The sequence below is a fragment of the Pleurodeles waltl genome, chromosome 10 (genome assembly GCF_031143425.1).
Source record: "Pleurodeles waltl isolate 20211129_DDA chromosome 10, aPleWal1.hap1.20221129, whole genome shotgun sequence".
NCBI lineage: Eukaryota > Metazoa > Chordata > Amphibia > Caudata > Salamandridae > Pleurodeles > Pleurodeles waltl.
In genome coordinates this window covers 1,010,578,083-1,010,604,700 of record NC_090449.1, presented here as the reverse complement: position 1 = coordinate 1,010,604,700, position 26,618 = coordinate 1,010,578,083, and the positions used below count along the sequence as shown (strand labels likewise).

Sequence of the window (26,618 nt, the reverse complement as noted above, 5' to 3'; positions counted from 1 at the left end):
TCATTACAGACCCGATGTTGATCTGTGTACTTGGCGTGGCACCGAGGGCAGAATCGTAACGGGGTCCGGTCCATGAGGCTTTGACGCTTCTTGCGGTTGGGTGCGGGTGCCCCGAAGGGCAACCGAAGGTGTGCGTCCGCCGGTACCAAGGTGTCGATGCAAGATGGGGCACGATCGAGACTAATACCGACGAATGTCTTATGCCACCCTGGGGATCCCTCATCCAGCACATGCACACTGCCTCACAGCTTGTGTGTGCTGGTGGGGAGAAAATGACTAAGTCGACATGGCACTCCCCTCAGAGTGCCATGCCAACCTCACACTGCCTGTGGCATAGGCAAGTCACCCCTCTAGCAGGCCTTACAGCCCTAAGGCAGAGTGCACTATACCCCAGGTGAGGGCATATGTGCATGAGCACTGTGCCCCTACAGTGGCTGAGCCAAACCTTAGACATTGTAAGTGCAAGATAGCCATAAGAGTATATGGTCTGGGAGTTTGTCAAACACGAACTCCACAGTTCCATAATGTCTACACTGAAAACTGGGAAGTTTGGTATCAAACTTCACAGCACAATAAATGCACACTGATGCCAGTGTGCAATTTATTGTAACATACACCCAGAGGGCATCTTAGAGATGCCCCCTGAATACCTACCTGACTTCTAGTGTAGGCTGACCAGTTCCTGCCACGCACCAGACATGTTGCTGGCCACATGGGGAGTGCCTTTGTCACTCTGTGGCCAGGAACAAAGCCTCTGCTGGGTGGAGGTGCTTCCCACCTCCCCCTGCAGGAACTGTAACACCTTGTGGTGAGCCTCAAAGGCTCACCCCTTTTGTTACAGGGCGCCATGGCATCCCAGCTAGTGGAGATGCCCGCCCCTCCGGCCACTGCCCCCACTTTTGGCGGCAAGGCTGGAGGAGATAATGAGAAAAGCAAGGAGTCACCCGCCAGTCAGGACAGCCCCTATGGTGTCCTGAGCTGAGATGACCCCTGCCTTGAGAAATCCTGCATCTTGAGTTTGGAGGATTCCCCCAATAGGATTAGGGATGTGCCCCTCCCCTCCCCACAGTGACGAGGCACAAAGAGGGTGTAGCCACCCTCAAGGACAGTAGCCATTGGCTACTGCCCTCCCAGACCTAAACACACCCCTAAATTCAGTATTTAGGGGCTCCCCAGATCCCAGGAAATCAGATTCCTGCAACCTGAAGAAAGAAGGACTGCTGATCTACAAGCCTGCAGAGAAGGAGGAAGACGACAACTGATTTGGCCCCAGCCCTACCGGCCTATCTCCAACTTCGAAAACCTGCCCCAGCGACGCATCAGACAGGGACCAGTGACCTCTGAAGCCTCAGAGGACTGCCCTGGACTACAGGACCAAGAAACTCCCGTGAACAGCGGCCCTGTTCAAAACCAGCTACTTCTTTGCAACAAATAAGCAACTTCCAAGGACTTCACGTTTCCCGCCGGAAGCGTGAGACTACACTCTGTACTTAACCCCCCCGGCTCAACCTGCAGAAAACCAACACCTCAGGGAGGACGCCCGGCGACTGCAAGCCCGCGAGTAACCAGAGACTACCCCTCTGCGCCCCTACAGTGATGCCTGCAGAGAGAATCCAGAGGCTCCCGCTGACCACGACTGCCTGTAACAAGGGACCCGATGCCTGGAACCAACACTGCACCCGCAGCCCCCAGGACCTGAAGGAACCGAACTTCGATGCAGGAGCGAACCCCAGGCGACCCTCTGCCTTGCCCAGGTGGTGGCTGTCCCGAACAGCCACCCCTGTGCCTGCACCGCTAGAGTGACCCCCGGGTCCCTTCATTGAAACCTATACCAAACCAAATGCCTACTTTGCACACTGCACCCGGCCGCCCCGTGCCGCTGAGGGTGTGTTTTGTGTGCCTACTTGTGTCCCCCTCAAGTGCTCTACAAACCACCCCTGGTCTGCCCCCTGAGGACGCAGGTACTTACCTGCTGGCAGACTGGAACCGGAGCACCCCTGTTTTTTAGGCACCTCTTTGACCTCTGCACCTGACCATCCTGAGCTGCTGGTGTGGTAACTTTGGGGTTGCCTTGAACACCCAAGGGTGGGCTGCCTATGTCCCAGGACTGAGACTTGTAAGTGTTTTACTACCCTCCTAATCTAACCTTTACTTACCTCCCCCAGGAACTGATTTTTGCACTGTGTCCACTTTGAAAATAGCTTATTGCCATTTTTAAAAAGACTGTATGTGATATTGCTTTCATTCCAAGTTCCTAAAGTATCTAAGTGAAGTACCTTACATTTAAAGTATTAAGTGCAAATCTTGAACCTGTGGTTCTTAAAATAAATGAAGAAAAGATTTTTTCTATATAAAAACCTATTGGCCTGGAGTTAAGTCTGAGTGTGTGTTCCTCATTTATTGCCTGTGTGTGTACAACAAATGCTTAACACTACCCTCTGATAAGCCTACTGCTCGACCACACTACCACAAAATAGAGCATTAGCATTCTCTTTTTGCCACTATCTTACCTCTAAGGGGAACCTTTGGACTCTGTGCACACAATTTCTTACTTTGAAATAGTATATACAGAGCCAACTTCCTACACAAGTTTACAAACGAGTGAAAGTGATGGGTGCGATTAAAAGCGTACAAAAAAAAAACTTACAACAGGTTAAAGCACTTGCGCACTCGACCTAAACAGGAATAACTCGACCTAAACAGGAATAAAGGGTAAAGTCTTTTGAGAGAGACAGCATCAGCGACGACTCAGTCTTAAGTCAAATCCCGGTTGCTTTTGGTGGGGATATATTTTTGTGGAGTGAGCTGCCCCTTCTCCCCTCAACCCTCTGTAGTTCAACAGCTTGGCAGATTAGTTTGTAAGGTTTAGACATAATGGTGGGGGATGCAGAGTAAAGATTCTGTAAGGAACAAAATCATTGCTCACTGGGAGGATGCAGTAGAAAATGTCTTAATCAAATGTTACGATAGAGTAGGTATTATGATGCATACATACTGTGGTCAATTGCTCTTTAAACACAGTAAAAGAAGCTGTGAGGGATTTTAAACTGGGGATGATGACAGCAGCTTAAAGTGGGGTGTGTGATGGTATATGAATATTTGAATTGTATTGCACATGTTTGTACTTGATTTCTATTGACACAATTCTAAGATTGTTGAGTGGTGAGTACATGTCAGTGGTTTCTGAGGTCAGTGTACTTCTGGGTGGGAAATGCTGATGGAAAGTAGGAAAGGGGATTAGTGGGAAGGATCGAAGAGGGTAGGAGAAATGGGCTTCAAAGAGAGAAGGTGCAGGTCAGAGGAACCAAAGATTAGTGGCAAACAGGGAGGGTGTGAATTTTGGGAACAGTGTTGCCATCACAAGCTCCGTCATTGTTGTTAGTCCATAACTTGTTGTTAGTTCTTACACTGCAGTAGTTTTAGAACAGTTGGGTTTGTGAGGATAGTTTTTAGAGTTCTGTATTTTGGGCACCCACTTCTGGATTGATTGGCTGGTCATTGGTCAAAGTGATTGTGATGCATGGCCAGATTTTATTGTGTTTCGGTGGATGAACCTTTGTTTGGTGCTGGAATACAGCTGTGGTTTGATGTGCCTACGAGGTCTGGCATATATGTGTTAGGGATGCTCCAAGGACAGGAAATGAGCGAACAGTGGTGTGTAGTCTAATGCCAAGTGAAAGGGTAGAATGTAAAGTTATGTCATGCTGGATGGTACGTCAAGTGCTTATTTTATGCGTTGATGTGTGTGTGATCCGATATTTTTGTCTTGTGTTTGAGGTAGTGTTTATTATTTAACATTCCACCATGTCAGCTAACAGAGTCATGATCTCTTAACACACATTTAGAGCAAAACTAATATTGAACTCTGCATACAGGATACAATACTTTCACCTCAAGAGAGCAGAAGACAAAATTGATGCAGAAATTAAGTAGAATACTGACATCAATATATGTTGATGCCTAGAAATGGTGAGCGCTTTTAAATTAAGTGTACTTTACCACTAGTGAATACACTACAAATAATTTACATTTTGAGAGCAGAATGAGTGTTTGCGTTAGTCCCTTTGCATTTTTTTTTTTTTTTTTTATAGATCAGTGTTTACAGTCCGGAAGAAAAAAAAAAAAAAAAAAGACTCCATTGCAGTATGGTTGCTTTTTACTGAATTTATTAATGTTACAGGGTATTTTGCAATGTCAAAACCATGACCGAAAATTCAAAGGAACAAAATAGGTACAATGGATGGACATAGTCACCCATTATACAACATTCTTTATTCATGTGCAGTTTGACATTTCACAACCTTTCTAAAAAACGTTTTGAGAATGGGGATTTAAAATCTGTTGTAAGGTCTTCCGAAAGTATTGTTATTAAAAAAAAAAAAAAAAACACTAAATGAAAATTTTACAGCCTACCACACATTTCACATAAATAACCTTATTTCAATTTATAATTTTTTTAATTACATCTTAACGAAAGACCTCTCACAGCTGTTGGCAAAGGATTCATACTCCTAGAAATACTTGGCTCAAAGGCCAATAGTTTAAATGTAGGTCTTCACCAACAAGATTGCATTCTTTACTTTCCCATATCTATTTTTGTTTCAAACACTCCCACTGTTCGTACATTGTTTAAAGACCCTCTGGTTACTTTTAATGGCACCCACATTGTGCTATATGATTTCAGAGCAAAGGGCAGTGCGCTAGGGGATTTCCACCTCCATTAAATACAAGGTGTATGACCTTAAAGTTAACGGTTCAACATAAAGGAAGATAGTCCAGCCATATTTGGACTGCCTAGCTAGGTAGCATACAACGTGATGTTTATTAGAAATACAAGCATTGCGCATAATTGCATTATACTGAACCAATATGAGCAGCTTGTGTCATCATTCAAGTTTCACAACAAAGATTCATCCCTTGTAAGTACAAACCTAGAGACGTGAAATAACATGAGGAGCTGTTAAAGCAAATTGGAAGCAATGTTTATTCATCCTATATAAATAACCTGCCTGCATCCAACAGGTATCACCTATAGGATATAAGTTAAGTGCTCAATAGGTTTTCTGTGGCCAATATTGATAATTAATGAAGATCACTGAATAAGTTAACATTGATCCTGCTTGTAGAAGGCACCACTAGTGCTTTTCAGAAAATTATTTTTTTGAAGCCACAATTTACTTTGTGAGAACATTTTCAAAATAGGTGAGACGTTTAATATTGCCACAGTTACTGTAATACAAGTTTGCAAACACTTAAAACAATCACCCAAGAAAAGCCTGAGCCCTTCTCAGTCTTCAAATACGCATCACCAACATTTTCAGTATTGAGGTTAGGTATGTAAAGATGGTTCAGGGTTCAGTGCAGTGACATGAAATAACAAGATCAGTGCTGGAAATAGCAAATAAAGGAGCTGCTTTGTAATTCACCACAACTTGCAAGCTGCAGATTTTACTGTTCCTCCAAACAAAAAGTTCAAAAATGTGAATTTAGGAACAAATCAATACATTTAAAAATGTAACAAACGGGCTGGCTAAATGCCATCAATCAACACTGGTATCATTAGAAGTGAAAAATTTGAAAGCAATATCAAAAAGAGAGGAGATGAGGAGTAGTAAATATAATATTGCAGTTTAAGTTCTCAAATTGAGATGGGAAGATTCAAGCGAAGGGAGCAAAACACCACAACGACAAAATGGTTGAGCAATCACCGACCATTGTTAAATCACAGTTCCACTTCACTCCCGACCTCCATCCCCTGCCTTTAAAAAAAAATAATCCATTTTTTTTTTTAAATAACTCAAAAGCAATATTTTTACTATATTTGAAAGGTAGACACTACAGCTCTGCAACATTTGCTTTAACAGACAAAGCTTTCTAAAAGCGACATTTCAGACACTCATATGTTGCCAAGGTTTAGTTTTAAAAAGAAAGAGCAAGGTATGATGGGCGAGGGGGCACGTGAAGCTAGACTTTTTTGTATTAAGGTCACTTAAATCCGTCATTTAATCTGAAATGGCTGACAGCACGATCTATGTTCACAAACCCGGCAGAGCTGGTAGTTTGATTTCTCTTCAAATCAACGTTTGCCACAAAAAAGCAGTTGAACCTTCGGCTTTTATAGAAGATAAATCCACGAGGAATCCACCACAAGTGCAGCACATCTGAGGTAGTCAACCCACATGACGTTTAGTATCTGAACGTAAAAAAAGATTTTCAAATGACCACTGGATAGATATATATTTTTTTAACAGTATATTTATCAAAGAACCAGTGAATTTAGTCCAAACATTTCAGGTACATTTGACACTTTTTCACCATTTTGCAAGTTAAAAAGCAGTTGATAAGAATTGCCTTCGGTAATGCAGGTCATCCAAACACTGGCTCACGTAGGCTGCACTTGCTGCAGTAGATCCAGCAGTTCAAGATGGGTATGTCCGGAGTCATCAGCTGTAGTTTAGTTACCTTAGTAGAGGGGTTATCAAAAAAGCATTCCTTAATTGTTATATGTGGCTTACTGGTCATCTAGCACAGCATACTGGTTGCCTAGCTGAAGTTGTTGCGCTTGGTTTTTCGAGCCCTCTTCCCTACCTCTACTTTTGTGTTTTACTACTTCAAAGGTCTTCTCCATTTCTCTGTCTCTAAGGGAAAACAGATACAATAAGTTCATATTTTTTTCCTTATTCAAATTTGTGTTTTTTTGCACCTTTAAGAATTTAAAACAGCAGCCAATTAAAAAAAAAAAAAAAAAAATCAAACTATAATTTTAAACAATTTACTTTTGAATGGGTATACCAGACGCCAAAGCACCAGTTTTAGAATGCGGAACTAGAGTTGACCACCATGTTTACAAAAGGATACAACACAAGATAAACATAGCAAACAGAATCCTTTAACATCATCACAAGATTAGAATAGCTGTCCCATCTTGTAAGCATACAACACAAAATGCGCAAAAATGCAGTAATTTTTTATCAGTAAAAAAAGGTAGAAGAGCAGGTTTTTTACTGGAAGTGAAAGACAGTGGTTTTTCCCTGTTAAGACGATAACTAGTGTCTGGAACAAAAATACTATGAAATGGCATCTTTTTTTCCCCAGAATTTCTGTAGCATTCTTGCACCTTCTGCCCTTTGCCGATTATGGTCTACTTCAAATAAAAACTGTAAAAATTTGCACTTGTATAGCGCACTACTCACCCGTTAGGGTCTCAAGGCGCTGTACGCATACCGCTTTGGAACCCCTCCTGGCTTTTCCCTGTGAGGCGCTCACTCCTGGGCACCCCCAGGGTGAAACCAGGCATCCAAGCGCTGTCAGGGCCGTTGTGGAGAATAAGCAAGCTATTGCCCAGAGTTACAGAGTGGGACCCATTAATTAGATTAGGCACAGAGGCGAGAATTATCTGGTCCAAGGGAATTGAGCCCAAGACCCGCTGAGGCGGGAATTGAACCCTGGTCCCAGGCCAGATCTATGCATCAGGGTCTGCCGCTTTAACCATTGTGCCACACTTCTCCACTGCCAACACAGCCAATATGCCAACAAGGATATGGAACTGTTCCATATATATTTATGGCACATGTTTATACCATGTGATACCAACAAAAATAAAAACTTTGTTCTGAAATACACTATTAAAAGATCTGCTCAACTGCAGATATACAGGTTCACAGCTACCTGTACAAGTGCCTAAATGAAAATTACTCATAAGTTAGACTTGATTACTTTCGACAAGTGGCTATAAAGTGGGTAAACAGTATAAAATCGGCATCCTAAGAAAAAGGTTTAAATTTGGGGACAAGGTTTAAGAAATGGATAAATACATCAAAATGTTTTTAGGATTGAACAAATCAGTACTGGTCAAACTCTTCTACCTAGTGTACATGTGAATAATTCCCATTTATTTTAGTGAATACAATTAATAATGTCAGTCAATGAAGGTCTGTGAAATGAGCTAATACAACATGGTTTGCTGAAGGCCTCATAACTGCCCGTTACACCTATGTGATACACAATTTACTTTTTGGCAAGCTCAAATAGGACTTGTAACACTAAGTGTTAAGAGGCTGGTGGGGGAAAATGTTTGATAATCGAGAGACGAGAAATAAATGATAAAATATTGGTGTACTAAGTGCAAGGAGAACTGTTTTTCTGATGTTCTAGACGCAGTACGAATTACTGAAATGATTAGGGAAGTGGCCTGAGACAATATTTCACGTGTAGAGAGGTTAAGAATGAGATCCAACTATCAGAACAGTGTACAAAAAGCAATGGGAATAGAAACACTTGTTTAGGTTGGAGAATGAGGCAATGAACTGGATAGCATTTTAGAGTGAACAATTTATAAAAGTCTCCCTGTTGATCAGTGAGCCAGCATATATGGGACATCTAGCTTGTGAAGGTGGATGATAGCTTGGATAAATAACAGTGGTTAGGGTACTTCAAGTCATTTTGGGGCAACCCTAGATAGAGGGTGTTGGAGGAGTGTACTTGAAGAGCACGGAGAAGGGTCTTCTTATGAAAGGAGAAACATGAATAGTTTTCCGATATGGCGGTGGAGTGATCGCTGATAACATTGAGTGTTGAGTATATGAAGTTTGGATAGCACATTCTTGTTATAGTGGATTCCTCAGCTATTAACAGAGAAAGGAACTGCATTGGGTCGATTAATGGTAAAGGAAGGGTTTGAACAGAGCGATAGAGGGATGGCTGAAGGGGGAGATAGCAGACCGTAGTTTGAGATGGGTTACTAGGCCATCATGAGCATGTGTACCAAGAACAGACTGACGATTGTGCAGTGTCATACAGGTCCCTGCACTCTGATCCATCTTTGGCTACTAGCAGACAGGTGAGAATAAACTCAGCTGAGAATCAGGGCTAGAACTGGTTAGTTAGAACAGCAACTATGGATATCTGACCATGTTCAGAAGCCATTTTACTGAGCTCCATGACATTGGCTGTGACATACCTGAGACACCCCTGTTTTAAATGAAATGTAAGAACAGAATATGAAAAAAATTCAAACTAAGGACATGACAGAACATCTTCACAGCATCACTAAAAGCAGAAACCATATACTAATATTTTTGTACAAAAACTACTGCTTGAAAAATAACTAAACCTCATCTTACATACAGGTACCTAGACTATTAATACGTAGGACTTTTGTAAAGAAAGAGCTTAATATAATGAAATTTTGCAGATCTACAACAATCTGCCAGTATGCTCCCTTTCACCATTGAAAGAGAAATTAAAGTTATGCTTCCAGATAACAGAAAGTATAACATAAATGGAACCATTCTGTGACGGCACAATCCACTATGAGGTGAAGGAAAGAACGGAATAAAAATTGCAACCTAGCTTTCCCTTGTAAAATCAAGGGAAAACACAAATGGTCTATGTACCAATGTTCCATAATGGATCATTTACATTTGAAACAACAGAATTAATCTGTACTGTGCTTATAAACTTAGAACCTCATATCAGATATGGTGCATGAGGAGGGGTATAACTGAGGATTTTGGCGTGAGTTTTGGCCGGGGCTGGTTTACTCACGGTTTTCGCCGGCTGCTCCGTTTTGGGCTCATCCGAGTCAGCAATGGAGAAAGTCTCCACTTCGACGTCGTGGTGTCCTGACGGCGCCGATGCCATTTGAAGCCTTCGTGCTCTCCGGTCCCGTAGCGTTTTCTTAGACCAAAATGCCTGACAGGCCTCGCAAGTCTCCTCTTTGTGTTCAGGGGACAATCACAAATTACAGACCAGATGCTGATCTGTGTGAGGATACTTATTGTGGCATTCGGGGCAGAAGCGGAATGGGGTCCGTTCCATGAGCCTTGAAGACTCACACGGTCGGGCCGACCAGGCCCCGCCGGGGGATAGAAGCCCTGAAGGGCTACCGGAGCTCTTCTTTAATTCGGTGTCGATCTGCGTTAACTAACCCGATACCGAACGCAAACAATATCGTCGAATTTTCCGAGATTTAACTAACTTTCCGAACCGAAACACGGAGCGAAGAGGAACACGTCTGAACCCGATGGCGGAAAGAAAACAATCTAAGATGGAGTCGACGCCCATGCGCAATGGAGCCGAAATGGGAGGAGTCCCTCGATCTCGTGACTCGAAAAGACTTCTTCGAAGAAAAACAACTTGTAACACTCCGAGCCCAACACTAGATGGCGGGATCTGCACAGCATGTGTATCTGCAGCTACACATGCCATCGAACATGTTACCCAGTGTACATCTGTTCGTGGCATTAGTCGCTGCAGATTCACATGCTGTGCACAGTCCGCCATCTGGTGTTGGGCTCGGAGTCTTACAAGTTGTTTTTCTTCGAAGAAGTCTTTGAGTCACGAGACCGAGGGACTCCTCCCATTTCGACTCCATTGCGCATGGGCGTCGACTCCATCTTAGATTGTTTTGCAGCAGAGGGTGAGGTAGGAGTTGTGTATGCTAGTAATAGTGCCCGTGCAATGGAGTGAATGCGTATGTACATAATAAAGTTTTAAGTAATATATTTACAAATGTACAAATGTTTAAGATCTAATTCTAAACGGCTACAGGCTCCCGGGGAGGCGGGTGGGCGCATGTGAATCTGCAGCAACTAATGCCACGAACAGATGTACACTGGGTAAGTGACATTTTCCGTTCAATGGCATGTGTAGCTGCAGATACACATGCTGTGCATAGACTAGAAAGCAGTTATCTCCCCAAAAGCGGTGGTTCAGCCTGTAGGAGTTGAAGTAGTTTGAAATAATGTTCTTAATACAGCTTGACCTACTGTTGCATGTTGTGCAGTTAGCACATCTACACAGTAGTGCTTGGTAAATGTATGAGGCGTAGACCATGTTGCTGCCTTACATATTTCGTTCATTGGAATATTTCCTAGAAAGGCCATGGTAGCACCTTTCTTTCTGGTTGAGTGTGCCTTTGGTGTAATAGGCAGTTCTCTTTTAGCTTTAAGATAGCAGGTTTGAATGCACTTAACTATCCATCTAGCAGTGCCTTGTTTTGAAATTGGATTTCCTGTATGAGGTTTTTGAAAGGCGATAAATAATTGTTTTGTCTTTCGAATTAGTTTTGTTCTGTCAATGTAGTACATTAGTGCTCTTTTGATGTCTAATGTATGTAGTGCTCTTTCGGCTACCGAATCTGGCTGTGGGAAGAACACTGGTAATTCTACCGTTTGATTTAGGTGGAACGGTGAGATTACTTTTGGTAAAAATTTAGGATTGGTCCGTAGAACAACTTTATTTTTGTGTATTTGAATAAATGGTTCTTGAATGGTAAATGCTTGAATCTCACTCACTCTTCTTAGAGATGTGATGGCAATTAAAAATGCAACTTTCCACGTTAAGTATTGCATTTCACAAGAGTGCATGGGCTCAAAAGGTGGACCCATGAGTCGTGTTAGGACAATGTTGAGGTTCCATGAAGGAACTGGTGGTGTTCTTGGTGGTATAATTCTCTTTAGGCCTTCCATAAACGCCTTTATGACTGGTATCCTAAACAATGAAATTGAGTGCGTAATTTGTAGGTAAGCAGAAATTGCCGTAAGATGTATTTTAATGGAAGAGAAAGCTAGGTTAGATTTTTGCAATGGTAGTAAGTATCCTACTATTTCTTTTGCAGATGCGTGTAAAGGTTGAATTTGATTATTATGGCAGTAATAAACAAATCTTTTCCACTTATTTGCATAGCAGTGTCTAGTGGTAGGTTTTCTAGCTTGTTTTATGACCTCCATACATTCCTGTGTGAGGTCTAAGTGCCCGAATTCTAGGATTTCAGGAGCCAAATTGCTAGATTCAACGATGCTGGATTTGGATGACGGATCTGTTGTTTGTGTTGTGTTAACAAATCTGGTCTGTTGGGTAGTTTGACATGAGGTACTACTGAAAGGTCTAGTAGTGTTGTGTACCAAGGTTGCCTTGCCCATGTTGGTGCTATTAGTATGAGTTTGAGTTTGTTTTGACTCAACCTGTTTACTAGATATGGAAGGAGAGGGGGAAAAGCGTACGCAAATATCCCTGACCAGTTCATCCATAGTGCATTGCCCTGAGACTGATGTTGTGGGTTCCCTGGATGTGAAGTTTTGGCATTTTGAGTTTTCTTTTGTTGCAAATAGATCTATTTGAGGTGTTCCCCAAATTTGAAAGTAATTGTTTAGTATTTGGGGGTGAATTTCCCATTCGTGGGTTTGTTGGTGATCGAGAGAGATTGTCTGCCAACTGGTTCTGAATCCCTGGAATAAATTGTGCTATTAGGCGAATGTGGTTGTGAATCGCCCAATGCCATATTTTTTGTGTTAGGAGGCACAACTGTGTCGAGTGTGTCCCTCCTTGTTTGTTTAGATAATACATTGTTGTCATGTTGTCTGTTTTGACAAGAATGTATTTTTGGGTTATTATGGGTTGAAATGCTTTCAGCGCTAGAAATACTGCTAACAGTTCTAAGTGATTTATGTGAAACTGCCTCTGATGTATGTCCCATTGTCCTTGGATGCTGTGTTGATTGAGGTGTGCTCCCCACCCTGTCATGGAAGCATCCGTTGTTATGGCGTATTGTGGCACTGGGTCTTGGAAAGGCCGCCCTCGGTTTAAATTTGTACTGTTCCACCATAGAAGCGAGAGGTATGTTTGGCGGTCTATCAACACCAGATCTAGAAGTTGACCCTGTGCTTGTGACCATTGTGATGCTAGGCACAGTTGTAAGGGCCGCATGTGCAATCTTGCGTTTGGGACAATGGCTATGCATGAAGACATCATGCCTAGGAGTTTCATTACCATTTTGACTTGTATCTTTTGTGTTGGATACATGGCCTGTATTACCTTGTGAAATGTTTGAACCCTTTGTGGACTTGGAGTGGCATTCCCTTTTGCTGTGTTGATTGTCGCTCCTAAGTATTGCTGTGTTTGACACGGCAAAAGGTGTGACTTTGCGTAGTTGATCGAGAAACCTAGCCTGTGAAGGGTCTGTATGACGTAGTTTGTGTGCTGTGAACATTGTCTTAGCGTGTTGGTTTTAAGTAACCAGTCGTCTAAGTACGGGAACACATGTATTTGCTACCTTCTGATATGTGTAGCTACTACTGCCAGGCATTTTGTAAAAACTCTTGGCGCAGTTGTTATTCCGAATGGCAACACTTTGAATTGGTAATGTATTCCTTGAAATACGAACCTTAGGTATTTCCTGTGTGAAGGATGTATTGGTATGGAAAATGTCACTTACCCAGTGTACATCTGTTCGTGGCATTAGTCGCTGCAGATTCACATGCTGTGCATAGTCCGCCGTCTGGTGTTGGGTCGGAGTGTTACAAGTTGTTTTTCTTCGAAGAAGTCTTTTCGAGTCACGAGACCGAGGGACGACTCCTCCTTTGTTTCCATTGCGCATGGGCGTCGACTCCATCTTAGATTGTTTTCCCCGCAGAGGGTGAGGTAGGAGTTGTGTATGTTAGTAATAGTGCCCATGCAATGGAATGAATAAGTATGTACAAGATAAAGGTTAAGGTAATATATTTACAAATGTTGGAGATTACTTCCAAACGGCTACAGGCTCCCGGGGAGGCGGGTGGGCGCATGTGAATCTGCAGCGACTAATGCCACGAACAGATGTACACTGGGTAAGTGACATTTTCCGTTCGGTGGCATGTGTAGCTGCAGATACACATGCTGTGCATAGACTAGTAAGCAGTTATCTCCCCAAAAGCGGTGGTCCAGCCTGTAGGAGTGGAAGTAGTTTGAAATAAAGTTCTTAGTACAGCTTGACCTACTGTGGCTTGTTGTGCAGATAGCACGTCTACACAGTAGTGCTTAGTAAATGTGTGAGGCGTAGACCATGTTGCTGCCTTACATATTTCGTTCATTGGAATATTTCCTAGGAAGGCCATGGTAGCGCCTTTCTTTCTGGTTGAGTGTGCCTTTGGTGTAATAGGCAGCTCTCTCTTTGCTTTAAGGTAGCAGGTTTGGATGCACTTAACTATCCATCTGGCTATACCTTGTTTTGATATTGGGTTTCCTGTATGAGGTTTTTGAAATGCAATAAATAGTTGTTTTGTTTTCCTAATTAGTTTTGTTCTGTCAATGTAGTACATTAGTGCTTTTTTGATGTCTAATGTATGTAGTGCCCTTTCAGCTATTGAGTCTGGCTGTGGAAAGAACACTGGTAGTTCTACTGTTTGATTTAAGTGAAACGGTGAGATAACTTTTGGTAAGAATTTTGGATTGGTTCTTAGAACTACCTTATTTTTGTGTATTTGAATAAATGGTTCCTGTATAGTAAACGCCTGAATTTCACTTACTCTTCTTAGAGATGTAATGGCAATGAGAAATGCAACTTTCCACGTTAGGTATTGTATTTCGCAAGAATGCATGGGTTCGAAAGGTGGACCCATGAGTCTTGTTAAGACAATGTTGAGGTTCCATGAAGGAACAGGTGGTGTTCTTGGTGGTATAATTCTTTTTAGGCCTTCCATAAATGCTTTAATGACAGGTATTCTAAACAGTGAAGTTGAATGAGTAATCTGCAGGTATGCAGATATTGCTGCGAGATGTATCTTTATGGAAGAGAAGGCCAGATTTGATTTCTGAAAAAGTAGTAATTATCCTACTATATCTGTTGGAGATGCATGTAATGGTTGAACTTGATTATTATGGCAGTAGCAAACAAATCTTTTCCATTTACTTGCATAGCAGTGTCTAGTGGATGGCCTTCTAGCTTGTTTTATGACCTCCATACATTCTTGTGTGAGGTTTAAGTGTCCAAATTCTAGGATTTCAGGAGCCAAATTGCTAGATTCAGCGATGCTGGGTTTGGATGCCTGATCTGTTGTTTGTGCTGTGTTAACAGATCTGGTCTGTTGGGTAGTTTGACATGAGGCACTACTGACAGGTCTAGTAGTGTTGTATACCAAGGTTGTCTTGCCCATGTAGGTGCTATTAGTATGAGTTTGAGTTTGTTTTGACTCAATCCGTTTACTAGATATGGAAGAAGAGGGAGAGGGGGAAAAGCGTACGCAAATATCCCTGACCAATTCATCCATAGAGCATTGCCTTGAGACTGCTGGTGTGGGTACCTGGATGCGAAGTTTTGGCATTTTGCGTTCTCTTTTGTTGCAAACAGGTCTATTTGAGGTGTTCCCCAAATTTGGAAGTAAGATTTTAGAATTTGGGGGTGAATCTCCCATTCGTGTACTTGTTGGTGATCCCGAGAGAGATTGTCTGCTAGCTGGTTCTGGATCCCTGGAATAAACTGTGTGTAGGAGGCTGGACTGGCTTGTAGTGAGTACCAAGGGGTACTTGCACCTTGCACCAGGCCCAGTTATCCCTTATTAGTGTATAGGGTGTCTAGCAGCTTAGGCTGATAGATAATGGTAGCTTAGCAGAGCAGCTTAGGCTGAACTAGGAGACGTGTGAAGCTACCACAGTACCACTTAGTGTCATATGCACAATATCATACGAAAACACCATACACAGTTATACTAAAAATAAAGGTACTTTATTTTTATGACAATATGCCAAAGTATCTTAGAGTGTACCCTCAGTGAGAGGATAGGAAATATACACAAGATATATATACACAATAGCAAAAATATGCAGTATAGTCTTAGAAAACAGTGCAAACAATGTATAGTTACAATAGGATGCAATGGGGAAACATAGGGATAGGGGCAACACAAACCATATACTCCAAAAGTGGAATGCGAACCACGAATGGACCCCAAACCTATGTGACCTTGTAGAGAGTCGCTGGGACTATTAGAAAATAGTGAGAGTTAGAAAAATAACCCTCCCCAAGACCCTGAAAAGTGAGTGCAAAGTGCACTAAAGTTCCCCTAAGGAGAAAGTAGTCGTGTTAGAGGAATAATGCAGGAAAGACACAAACGAGCAATGCAACAACTGTGGATTTCCAATCTAGGGTACCTGTGGAACAAGGGGACCAAGTCCAAAAGTCACAAGCAAGTCGGAGATGGGCAGATGCCCAGGAAATGCCAGCTGCGGGTGCAAAGAAGCTTCGACTGGACAGAAGAAGCTGAGGTTTCTGCAGGAACGAAAAGGGCTAGAGACTTCCCCTTTGGTGGACGGATCCCTCTCGCCTTGGAGAGTCGTGCAGAAGTGTTTTCCCGCCGGAAGGACACCAACAAGCCTTGCTACACGCAAATCGTGCGTTTGGCGTTTTTGGACGCTCCTGGGGCCCAGGAGGGACCAGGAGGTCGCAAATTGGACCTGAAGAGAGAGGGGACGTCGAGCAAGACAAAGAGCCCTCACTGAAGCAGGTAGCACCCGGAGAAGTGCCAGAAACAGGCACTACGAGGATGCGTGAAACGGTGCTCGCCGAAGTTGCACAAAGGAGTCCCACGTCGCCGGAGACCAACTTAGAAAGTCGTGCAATGCAGGTTAGAGTGCCGTGGACCCAGGCTTGGCTGTGCACAAAGGATTTCCGCCGGAAGTGCACAGGGGCCGGAGTAGCTGCAAAGTCGCGGTTCCCAGCAATGCAGCCCAGCGAGGTGAGGCAAGGACTTACCTCCACCAAACTTGGGCTGAAGAGTCACTGGACTGTGGGGGTCACTTGGACAGAGTCGCTGGATTCGAGAGACCTCGCTCGTCGTGCTGAGAGGAGACCCAAGGGACCGGTAATGCAGCTTTTTGGTGCCTGCGGTTGCAGGGGGAAGATTCCGTCGACCCACGGGAGATTTCTTCGGAGCTTCTGGTGCAGAGAGGAGGCAGGCTACCCCCACAGCATGCACAAGCAGGAAAACAGTCGAGAAGGCGGCAGGATCAGCGTTACAGAGTTGCAGTAGTCTTTGCTACTATGTTGCAGGTTTGCAGGCTTCCAGCGCGGTCAGCGGTCGTTTCCTTATCAGAAGGTGAAGAGAGAGATTCAGAGGAACTCGGCTGAGCTCATGCATTCGTTATCTAAAGTTTCCCCAGAGACAGAGACCCTAAATAGCCAGAAAAGAGGGTTTGGCTACCTAGGAGAGAGGATAGGTTACTAACACCTGAAGGAGCCTATCAGCAGGAGTCTCCGACGTCACCTGGTGGCACTGGCCACTCAGAGCAGTCCAGTGTGCCAGCAGCACCTCTGTTTCCAAGATGGCAGAGGTCTGGAGCACACTGGAGGAGCTCTGGACACCTCCCAGGGGAGGTGCAGGTCAGGGGAGTGGTCACTCCCCTTTCCTTTGTCCAGTTTCGCGCCAGAGCAGGGGCTAAGGGGTCCCTGAACCGGTGTAGACTGGCTTATGCAGAATTGGGCACCTCTGTGCCCAACAAAGCATTTCCAGAGGCTGGGGGAGGCTACTCCTCCCCTGCCTTCACACCATTTTCCAAAGGGAGAGGGTGTCACACCCTCTCTCAGAGGAAGTTCTTTGTTCTGCCATCCTGGGCCAGGCCTGGCTGGACCCCAGGAGGGCAGCTGCCTGTCTGAGGGGTTGGCAGCAGCTGCAGTGAAACCCCAGGAAGGGCAGTTTGCCAGTACCAGGGTCTGTGCTACAGACCACTGGGATCATGGGATTGTGCCAACTATGCCAGGATGGTATAGAGGGGGCAATTCCATGATCATAGACATGTTACATGGCCATATTCGGAGTTACCATGGTGAAGCTACATATAGGTAGTGACCTATATGTAGTGCACGCGTGTAATGGTGTCCCCGCACTCACAAATTTCAGGGAATTGGCTCTGAACAATGTGGGGGCACCTTGGCTAGTGCCAGGGTGCCCTCACACTAAGTAACTTTGCACCTAACCTTTACCAGGTAAAGGTTAGACATATAGGTGACTTATAAGTTAATTAAGTGCAGTGTAAAATGGCTGTGAAATAACGTGGACGTTATTTCACTCAGGCTGCAGTGGCAGGCCTGTGTAAGAATTGTCAGAGCTCCCTATGGGTGGCAAAAGAAATGCTGCAGCCCATAGGGATCTCCTGGAACCCCAATACCCTGGGTACCTCAGTACCATATACTAGGGAATTATAAGGGTGTTCCAGTAAGCCAATGTAAATTGGTAAAAATGGTCACTAGCCTGTTAGTGACAATTTGAAAGTAATGAGAGAGCATAACCACTGAGGTTCTGGTTAGCAGAGCCTCAGTGAGACAGTTCGGCACCACACAGGGAACATATACATGCACACCTATGAGCACTGGGGCCCTGTGTGACAGGGTCCCAGTGACACATACATATAGGCCACAAACCTATGAGCACTGGGGTCCTGACCAGCAGGATCCCAGTGACACATAACAAACATACTGAAAACAGTGTTTTCACTATGAGCACTGAGGCCTGGCTATCAGGATTCCAGTGAGACAGTGAAAACAGTGACAAACACCCTGACATACACTCACAAACAGGCCAAAAGTGGGGGTAACAAGGCTAGAAAGAGGCTACCTTCTCACACTGTGCTATTAGGCGAATGTGGTTGTGAATTGCCCACTGCCATATCCTTTGTGCTAGGAGACACAGCTGTGTCGAGTGTGTTCCCCCCGGTTTGTTTAGATAATACAGGGAGTGCAGAATTATTAGGCAAGTTGTATTTTTGAGGATTAATTTTATTATTGAACAACAACCATGTTCTCAATGAACCCAAAAAACTCATTAATATCAAAGCTGAATATTTTTGGAAGTAGTTTTTAGTTTGTTTTTAGTTTTAGCTATGTTAGGGGGATATCTGTGTGTGCAGGTGACTATTACTGTGCATAATTATTAGGCAACTTAACAAAAAACAAATATATACCCATTTCAATTATTTATTATTACCAGTGAAACCAATATAACATCTCAACATTCACAAATATACATTTCTGACATTCAAAAACAAAACAAAAACAAATCAGTGACCAATATAGCCACCTTTCTTTGCAAGGACACTCAAAAGCCTGCCATCCATGGATTCTGTCAGTGTTTTGATCTGTTCACCATCAACATTGCGTGCAGCAGCAACCACAGCCTCCCAGACACTGTTCAGAGAGGTGTACTGTTTTCCCTCCTTGTAAATCTCACATTTGATGATGGACCACAGGTTCTCAATGGGGTTCAGATCAGGTGAACAAGGAGGCCATGTCATTAGATTTCCTTCTTTTATACCCTTTCTTGCCAGCCACGCTGTGGAGTACTTGGACGCGTGTGATGGAGCATTGTCCTGCATGAAAATCATGTTTTTCTTGAAGGATGCAGACTTCTTCCTGTACCACTGCTTGAAGAAGGTGTCTACCAGGAACTGGCAGTAGGACTGGGAGTTGAGCTTGACTCCATCCTCAACCCGAAAAGGCCCCACAAGCTCATCTTTGATGATACCAGCCCAAACCAGTACTCCACCTCCACCTTGCTGGCGTCTGAGTCGGACTGGAGCTCTCTGCCCTTTACCAATCCAGCCACGGGCCCATCCATCTGGCCCATCAAGACTCACTCTCATTTCATCAGTCCATAAAACCTTAGAAAATCAGTCTTGAGATATTTCTTGGCCCAGTCTTGACGTTTCAGCTTGTGTGTCTTGTTCAGTGGTGGTCGTCTTTCAGCCTTTCTTACCTTGGCCATGTCTCTGAGTATTGCACACCTTGTGCTTTTGGGCACTCCAGTGATGTTGCAGCTCTGAAATATGGCCAAACTGGTGGCAAGTGGCATCGTGGCAGCTGCACACTTGACTTTTCTCAGTTCATGGGCAGTTATTTTGCGCCTTGGTTTTTCCACACGCTTCTTGCGACCCTGTTGACTATTTTGAATGAAACGCTTGATTGTTCGATGATCACGCTTCAGAAGCTTTGCAATTTTAAGAGTGCTGCATCCCTCTGCAAGATATCTCACTATTTTTGACTTTTCTGAGCCTGTCAAGTCCTTCTTTTGACCCATTTTGCCAAAGGAAAGGAAGTTGCCTAATAATTATGCACACCTGATATAGGGTGTTGATGTCATTAGACCACACCCCTTCTCATTACAGAGATGCACATCACCTAATATGCTTAATTGGTAGTAGGCTTTTGAGCCTATACAGCTTGGAGTAAGACAACATGCATAAAGAGGATGATGTGGTCAAAATACTCATTTGCCTAATAATTCTGCACTCCCTGTACATTGTTGTCATGTTGTCTGTTTTGACAAGAATGTATTTGTGGATTATGATGGGTTGAAATGCTTTCAACGCTAGGAATACTGCTAACAATTCGAGGTGATTTATATGAAACCTTCTTTGATGTACGTCCCATTGTCCTTGGATGCTGTGTTGATTGAGGTGTGCTCCCCACCCTGTCATGGAAGCATCTGTAGTTATCACGTATTGTGGCACTGGGTCTTGGAAAGGCCGCCCTTTGTTTAAATTTATACTGTTCCACCATAGAAGCGAGATGTATGTTTGGCGGTCTATCAACACCAGATCTAGAAGGTGACCCTGTGCATGTGATCATTGTGATGCTAGGCACTGTTGTAAGGGCCTCATGTGCAATCTTGCGTTTGGGACAATGGCTATGCATGAGGACATCATACCTAGGAGTTTTAACACCATCTTTGCATGTATTTTTTGTGTTGGATACATGGCTTGTATGACTTTGTAAACATTTTGAACCCTTTGTGGACTTGGAGTGGCTATCCCTTTTGTTGTGTTGATTGTCGCTCCCAAGTATTGCTGTGTTTGGCACGGCAGAATGTCTGACTTTGTATAGTTGATGGAGAACCCTAGTTTGTAGAGGGTTTGTATGACATAATCTGTGTGGTGTGAACACTTTGTTAGGGAGTTGGTCTTGATTAGCCAATCGTCTAGGTAGGGGAACACGTGTATTTGCTGCCTTCTGATATGTGCAGCTACTACTGCTAGACATTTTGTAAAGACTCTCGGTGCGGTTGTTATACCGAACGGCAACACTTTGAATTGGTAATGTATTCCCTTGAATACGAACCTTAGGTATTTCCTGTGCGAGGGATGTATCGGTATGTGGAAATGCGCGTCTTTTAGATCTAAGGTTGTCATGTAGTCTTGTTGTCTCAACAGTGGTAATACGTCCTGTAGCGTGACCATGTGAAAGTGTTCCGATTTGATGTAGGTGTTTAGTGTTCTGAGATCTAAGATTGGTCTCAGTGTTTTGTCTTTTTTTGGTATTAGAAAGTACAGTGAGTAAACTCCTGTGTTCTTTTGTGGACCTGGTACTAATTCTATTGCGTCTTTTTGCAGTAATGCTTGAACTTCTAGTTGTAGAAGGTCTAAATGCTGTTTTGACATATTCTGTGTTTTGGGTGGGACGTTTGGAGGGAGTTGGAGAAATTCTATGCAATAACCATGCCGGATAATTGCTAAGACCCAAGTGTCTGTTGTTATCTCCTCCCAAAATTTGTAGAACTGGCTTAGTCTTCCCCCCACTGGTGTTGTGTGAAGGGGTTGAGTGACTTGTGAGTCACTGTTTGGTTGGTGGGGTCTTGGGACCCTGAAATTTTCCCCGGTTTCTAGGGAATTGTCCCCCTCTGTATTGGCCCCGAAAACCTCCCCTTTGGTACTGTCCCTGGTAGGTAGATGGTGTTGTTTGTGAGGTACTAGCTTGTGTGGTTTGACCTCGAAACCCCCCTCTGAAGGTTGTTTTGCGAAACGTGCCAAAAGTGCCTCTGCCCTGCGGGGAATAGAGTGCGCCCATGGCCTTAGCTGTGTCAGTATTTTTTTTCAATTTTTCAATTGCCGTGTCCACTTCGGGTCCAAACAATTGTTGTTCATTGAACGGCATATTGAGCACTGCCTGTTGTATCTCGGGTTTGAAGCCGGATGTGCAAAACCATGCGTGCCTCCTTATGGTTACCGCGGTATTTATTGTTCTTGCAGCTGTATCCGCTGCATCCATAGAGGAACGTATTTGGTTGTTGGAGATATTTTGTCCCTCCTCAACCACTTGTTTTGCCCGTTTCTGGAATTCTTTGGGTAGATGCTCGATGAGATGCTGCATCTTGTCCCAATGGGCTCTGTCATATCGCGGTAGGAGCGCCTGCGAGTTAGCGATGCGCCACTGGTTTGCAGCTTGTACTGCAACCCTTTTCCCAGCTGCGTCGAACTTGCGGCTCTCCTTGTCTGGAGGTGGTGCGTCGCCTGATGTGTGCGAGTTGGCTCTTTTACGAGCTGCTCCTACGACAACTGAATCTGGTGGCAGTTGTGATGTGATAAAAGCAGGGTCCGTGGGCGGTGCTTTATATTGCTTCTCCACCCTTGGAGTTATTGCTCTGCTTTTAACAGGTTCTTTAAAGATCTGTTTAGCATGCCTTAGCATTCCTGGGAGCATAGGGAGGCTTTGATAATTGCTATGGGCGGAGGAGAGGGTGTTGAAAAGGAAGTCATCTTCGACAGGCTCTGAGTGTAAAGACACGTTATGGAACTCTGCTGCCCTAGCTACCACCTGTGCATACGCTGTACTGTCTTCAGGTGGTGAGGGCTTAGTAGGGTACGACTCAGGGCTATTGTCTGATACTGGGGCGTCAAAGATCCCACGCATCCTGGTCATCCTGGCTCATAGTGGTATGAGCTGGTGAATGTGACGGAGTCTGTGCCGGTGATGTATGAGTTACCGGTGGTGGAGAGGGTGGTGGAGTTAACTTCTTTACCACTTTTGCTTGTGGTGGCTTGTCTTGTGGTTGGAAATCGAGTTTCCTTTTTCTCCTGATTGGGGGAAGAGTGCTGATCTTCCCTGTACCACTTTGTATGAAGATCCGCTTTTGGGTGTGGTCTACATCTGTGGTTTGTAAATCTTCCTCAAACCTGTTTGCGCATTTGGGAGGACAGTGATTGTTCCTCTGAGTACGAACTGGCTGTTGGTTCAGTTGCTGGTCGTTTAGGCACCGAAACCGTGTCTTTTGTTGTTTTCGGCTCCGACAAGATTTTTCTCTTTTTCGGTGTTGAACTTTCTCGGCGTCGGCCATCTTCGGTGCCGCTGTCTCTGTGCCGAGCAGCCTCGGTGGTGCTGTCTCGGTGTCGACCCTTTTCTGCAGCACTTTCTCGGTCCCGAGATTGCTGCGTGCCTGTGTCTCGACCCGAGTCGGACGACCTCGGCACCAGTTCGCCTTTTTTCGGTGCCGATGGACGGTCACCTACTTTATGGGTTGAGCCATGGCCTGTTGGCAGTGGCGTCCCCTGGGCTTTGTCTGTTTTCCCGTGTGGTGCTTGCTTCGACGTCTTACTCACGATTTCTTCGACGTCGAATTCTTCCGAGTCCGATTCATGGATGGAGAAGGCTTCCTCTTCTCCCTGTTCCTCGAACCCTCGTTGTCCTGTCGGCGTGGACGCCATCTGCAACCGTCTGGCTCTTCGGTCACGGAGCGTTTTTCTCGACCGAAACGCTCGACAGGCCTCACACGTTTCTTCCTTGTGCTCGGGTGACAGGCACAAGTTACAGACCAAATGCTGGTCTGTATAGGGATATTTACTGTGGCATTTAGGACAGAATCGGAACGGGGTCTGTTCCATCAGTCTCTATGTTGCACGCGGTCGGGCCGACCAGGCCCCGACGGGGGATCGAAGTTACCCCGAAGGGTTACCGGAGCTCTTCAGGATTCGGTGTAGATTCTAATCTAACCCGATATCGAACGAAACAATACCGACGTAGTTTTCCGAAGTTATGACTATCTTTCCGTCCCGAAACACGGAGCGAAAAGGAACACGTCCGAACCCGATGGCGGAAAAAAAACAATCTAAGATGGAGTCGACGCCCATGCGCAATGGAAACAAAGGAGGAGGAGTCCCTCGGTCTCGTGACTCGAAAAGACTTCTTCGAAGAAAAACAACTTGTAACACTCCGACCCAACACCAGACGGCGGACTATGCACAGCATGTGTATCTGCAGCTACACATGCCACCGAACATGGAAATACGCATCTTTTAGGTCTAATGTTGTCATGTAATCTTGCTGTTTGAGCAGTGGGATTACGTCTTGTAACGTGACCATGTGAAAGTGGTCTGATTTGATGTAGGTATTTAGTGTTCTGAGATCTAGTATTGGTCTCAGAGTTTTGTCCTTTTTGGGTATTAAAAAGTACAGTGAGTAAACTCCTGTCCTTTTGTAGATTTGGCACTAATTCTATTGCGTCCTTTTGTAGCAATGCCTGAACTTCTAGTCCTAGAAGATCTATATGTTGTTTTGACAGATTGTGTGTTTTCGGTGGGACGTTTGGAGGGAATTGGTGAAATTCTATGCAATAACCATGCTGGATAATTGCTAAGACCCAGGTGTCTGTTGTTATTTCCTCCCAAAGTTTGTAAAATTGGCTTAGTCTTCCCCCCACAGGTGTTATGTGATTGGGTTGTGTGACTTGTGAGTCACTGTTTATTTTGAGGAGTTTTGGGGCCTTGGATTTTTCCTCGATTTCTTGGGAATTGGCCCCCTCTATATTGCCCCCGAAAACCTCCCCTCTGATATTGACCCTGGTAAGTAGGCCTTGTTTGTGAGGTTGTGGTTTCTGTGGGTTGACGTCGAAACCCTCCCCTAAAAGTTTTTTTTCGAAATGTGCCTCTGCTCTGCGGGGAGTAGAGTGCGCCCATGGCTTTGGCTGTATCTGTCTTTTTTTGAGTTTCTCAATGGCAGTGTCTACCTCCGGCCCAAACAATTGCTGTTCATTAAATGGCATATTGAGCACAGCTTGTTGGATTTCCGGCTTGAACCCTGAAGTGCGCAACCATGCGTGCCTTCGTATCGTGATTGCAGTGTTTGTCCTTGCAGCTGTATCTGCTGCATCCATGGAAGACCGTATCTGATTATTTGAGATACTTTGTCCTTCTTCTACCACCTGTTGCGCTCTTTTTTGGAACTCCTTGGGTAAGTGTTCAATGAAATGTTGCACTTCATCCCAATGAGCTCTGTCGTATTTTGCCAAAAGTGCTTGTGAATTGGCAATACGCCATTGATTTGCTGCTTGTGCTGCAACCCTTTTTCCCGCTGCATCAAATTTGCGGCTCTTGGTCTGGAGGTGGTGCGTCTCCTGAGGTATGAGAGTTGGCTCTCTTACGAGCTGCCCCGACAACTACTGAGTCTGGTGTTAGTTGTGTTGTAATATAGATTGGATCTGTTGGCGGTGGCTTGTACTTTTTCTCCACCCTTGGAGTTATGGCTCTGCCTTTAACTGGATCCTGAAATATTTGTTTTGAATGTCTTAGCATTCCTGGGAGCATGGGAAGGCTTTGGTACTGGCTATGGCTGGAGGATAGGGTGTTAAACAGAAAGTCATCCTCAATTGGTTCAGAATGTAAGGTGACGTTGTGAAATTCGGCTGCCCTTGCGACCACCTGTGTGTAGGATGTACTGTCCTCAGGTGGTGACGGTTTTGTGGGGTAGGAGTCTGGGCTGGTGTCAGACACTGGAGCATCGTAAAGGTCCCATGCATCGGGATCATCCTGACTCATTGTAGTATGAGCTGGTGAGTGCATCAGTGGTGGAGTTGTCGCTGGTGATGCATGTGTTGATGGTGGTGGAGACGGTGGCGGGGTTGTTTTCCTTGCCACTTTTGCCTGTGGTTGCTTGTCCTTTTGTTGAAAGGCAAGTTTCCTTTTTATTTTGATTGGGGGAGGTTATCTTCCCTGTGTCCTCATGAATATGCAGCCTTCTTTGCGTGTAGTCAGGCTCTACAGCTTGAAGCTCCTCTCCAAATCTATGTAATTGGGAGGTTAATCCTTGTTCCTCTGTATAGTAACTAGTTTTCGGCTCTGAGGCTGGATGTTTCGGAACCTTTTCTGAAGAAACCTTTATTTTCGGCGTGGTGTCTCGGTGCCGAAATTCTTCGGTGCCGCTGTCTCTGTGCCGAAGTTTCTCAGAGCCGCTGTCTCGGCTCAGAGGTTGCTGCGTGGCGGTATCTCGACCGGAGTCGGATGACTTCGACACCAGCATGCCCTTTTTCGGTGCCTTGGATCGGTCACCTAGTTTTCGGGTTAAGCCATGGCCTGTTGGCGGTGGCGTCCCCTGGGCTTTTGTGGACTTCTCGTGAGTCTTGATTTTCGACATCTTACTCACGGTTTGGTGTGTTTCTTCGGCGTCGAGTTCTTCAGAATCCGACTCGCGGATGGAGAAAGCTTCTTCTTCCTCCTCGAAACGTTCTTGACCTGTCGGCGTGGACGCCATTTGTAGTCTCCTGGCTCTTCGGTCTCTCAGTGTCTTACTCGACCGAAACGCTCGACAGGCTTCACAAGCATCCTCCTTGTGCTCGGGGGACAAGCACAGGTTACAGACCAGATGCTGATCCGTATACGGATACTTGTTATGGCATTTTGGGCAGAAGCGGAATGGGGTCCGTTCCATCAGCCTAGAAGTCGCACGTGGCCGGGCCGACCAGGCCCCGACGGGGGATCGAAAAAACCCCGAAGGGCCACCGGAGCCCTTCAAAATTCGGTGTCGATTTGTTCTAACTAACCCGATACCGAACGCAAACAATACCGATGATTTTTTCCGAGATTCTAACTAACTTTCCGACCCGAAACACGGAGCGAAAAGGAACACGTCCGAACCCAATGGCGGAAAAAAAACAATCTAAGATGGAGTCGACGCCCATGCGCAATGGAGTCGAAATGGGAGGAGTCCCTCTGTCTCGTGACTCGAAAAGACTTCTTCAAAGAAAAACAACTTGTAACACTCCGAGCCCAACACCAGATGGCGGGATGTGCACAGCATGTGTATCTGCAGCTACACATGCCATCGAACA

At 44.8% G+C, this 26,618-nt stretch overlaps 1 protein-coding gene across 3 annotated transcripts in view; it reads right to left on the bottom strand.

The window, feature by feature from the left end:
* Positions 1–4,149: 4,149 nt before the first annotated feature.
* Positions 4,150–26,618, bottom strand: part of CDV3 (CDV3 homolog) — a 70,275-nt gene continuing 47,806 nt past the window's right edge. The window contains exon 5 of one of the 3 annotated variants that reach the window (XM_069211905.1): positions 4,150–6,638. In XM_069211905.1, the coding sequence (XP_069068006.1) occupies positions 6,512–6,638 (127 nt within the window). In that variant the 3' untranslated portion in view covers positions 4,150–6,511. The remainder of the gene's footprint in view (positions 6,639–26,618) is intronic. The other 2 variants (XM_069211907.1, XM_069211906.1) reach the window with 2 other exon arrangements.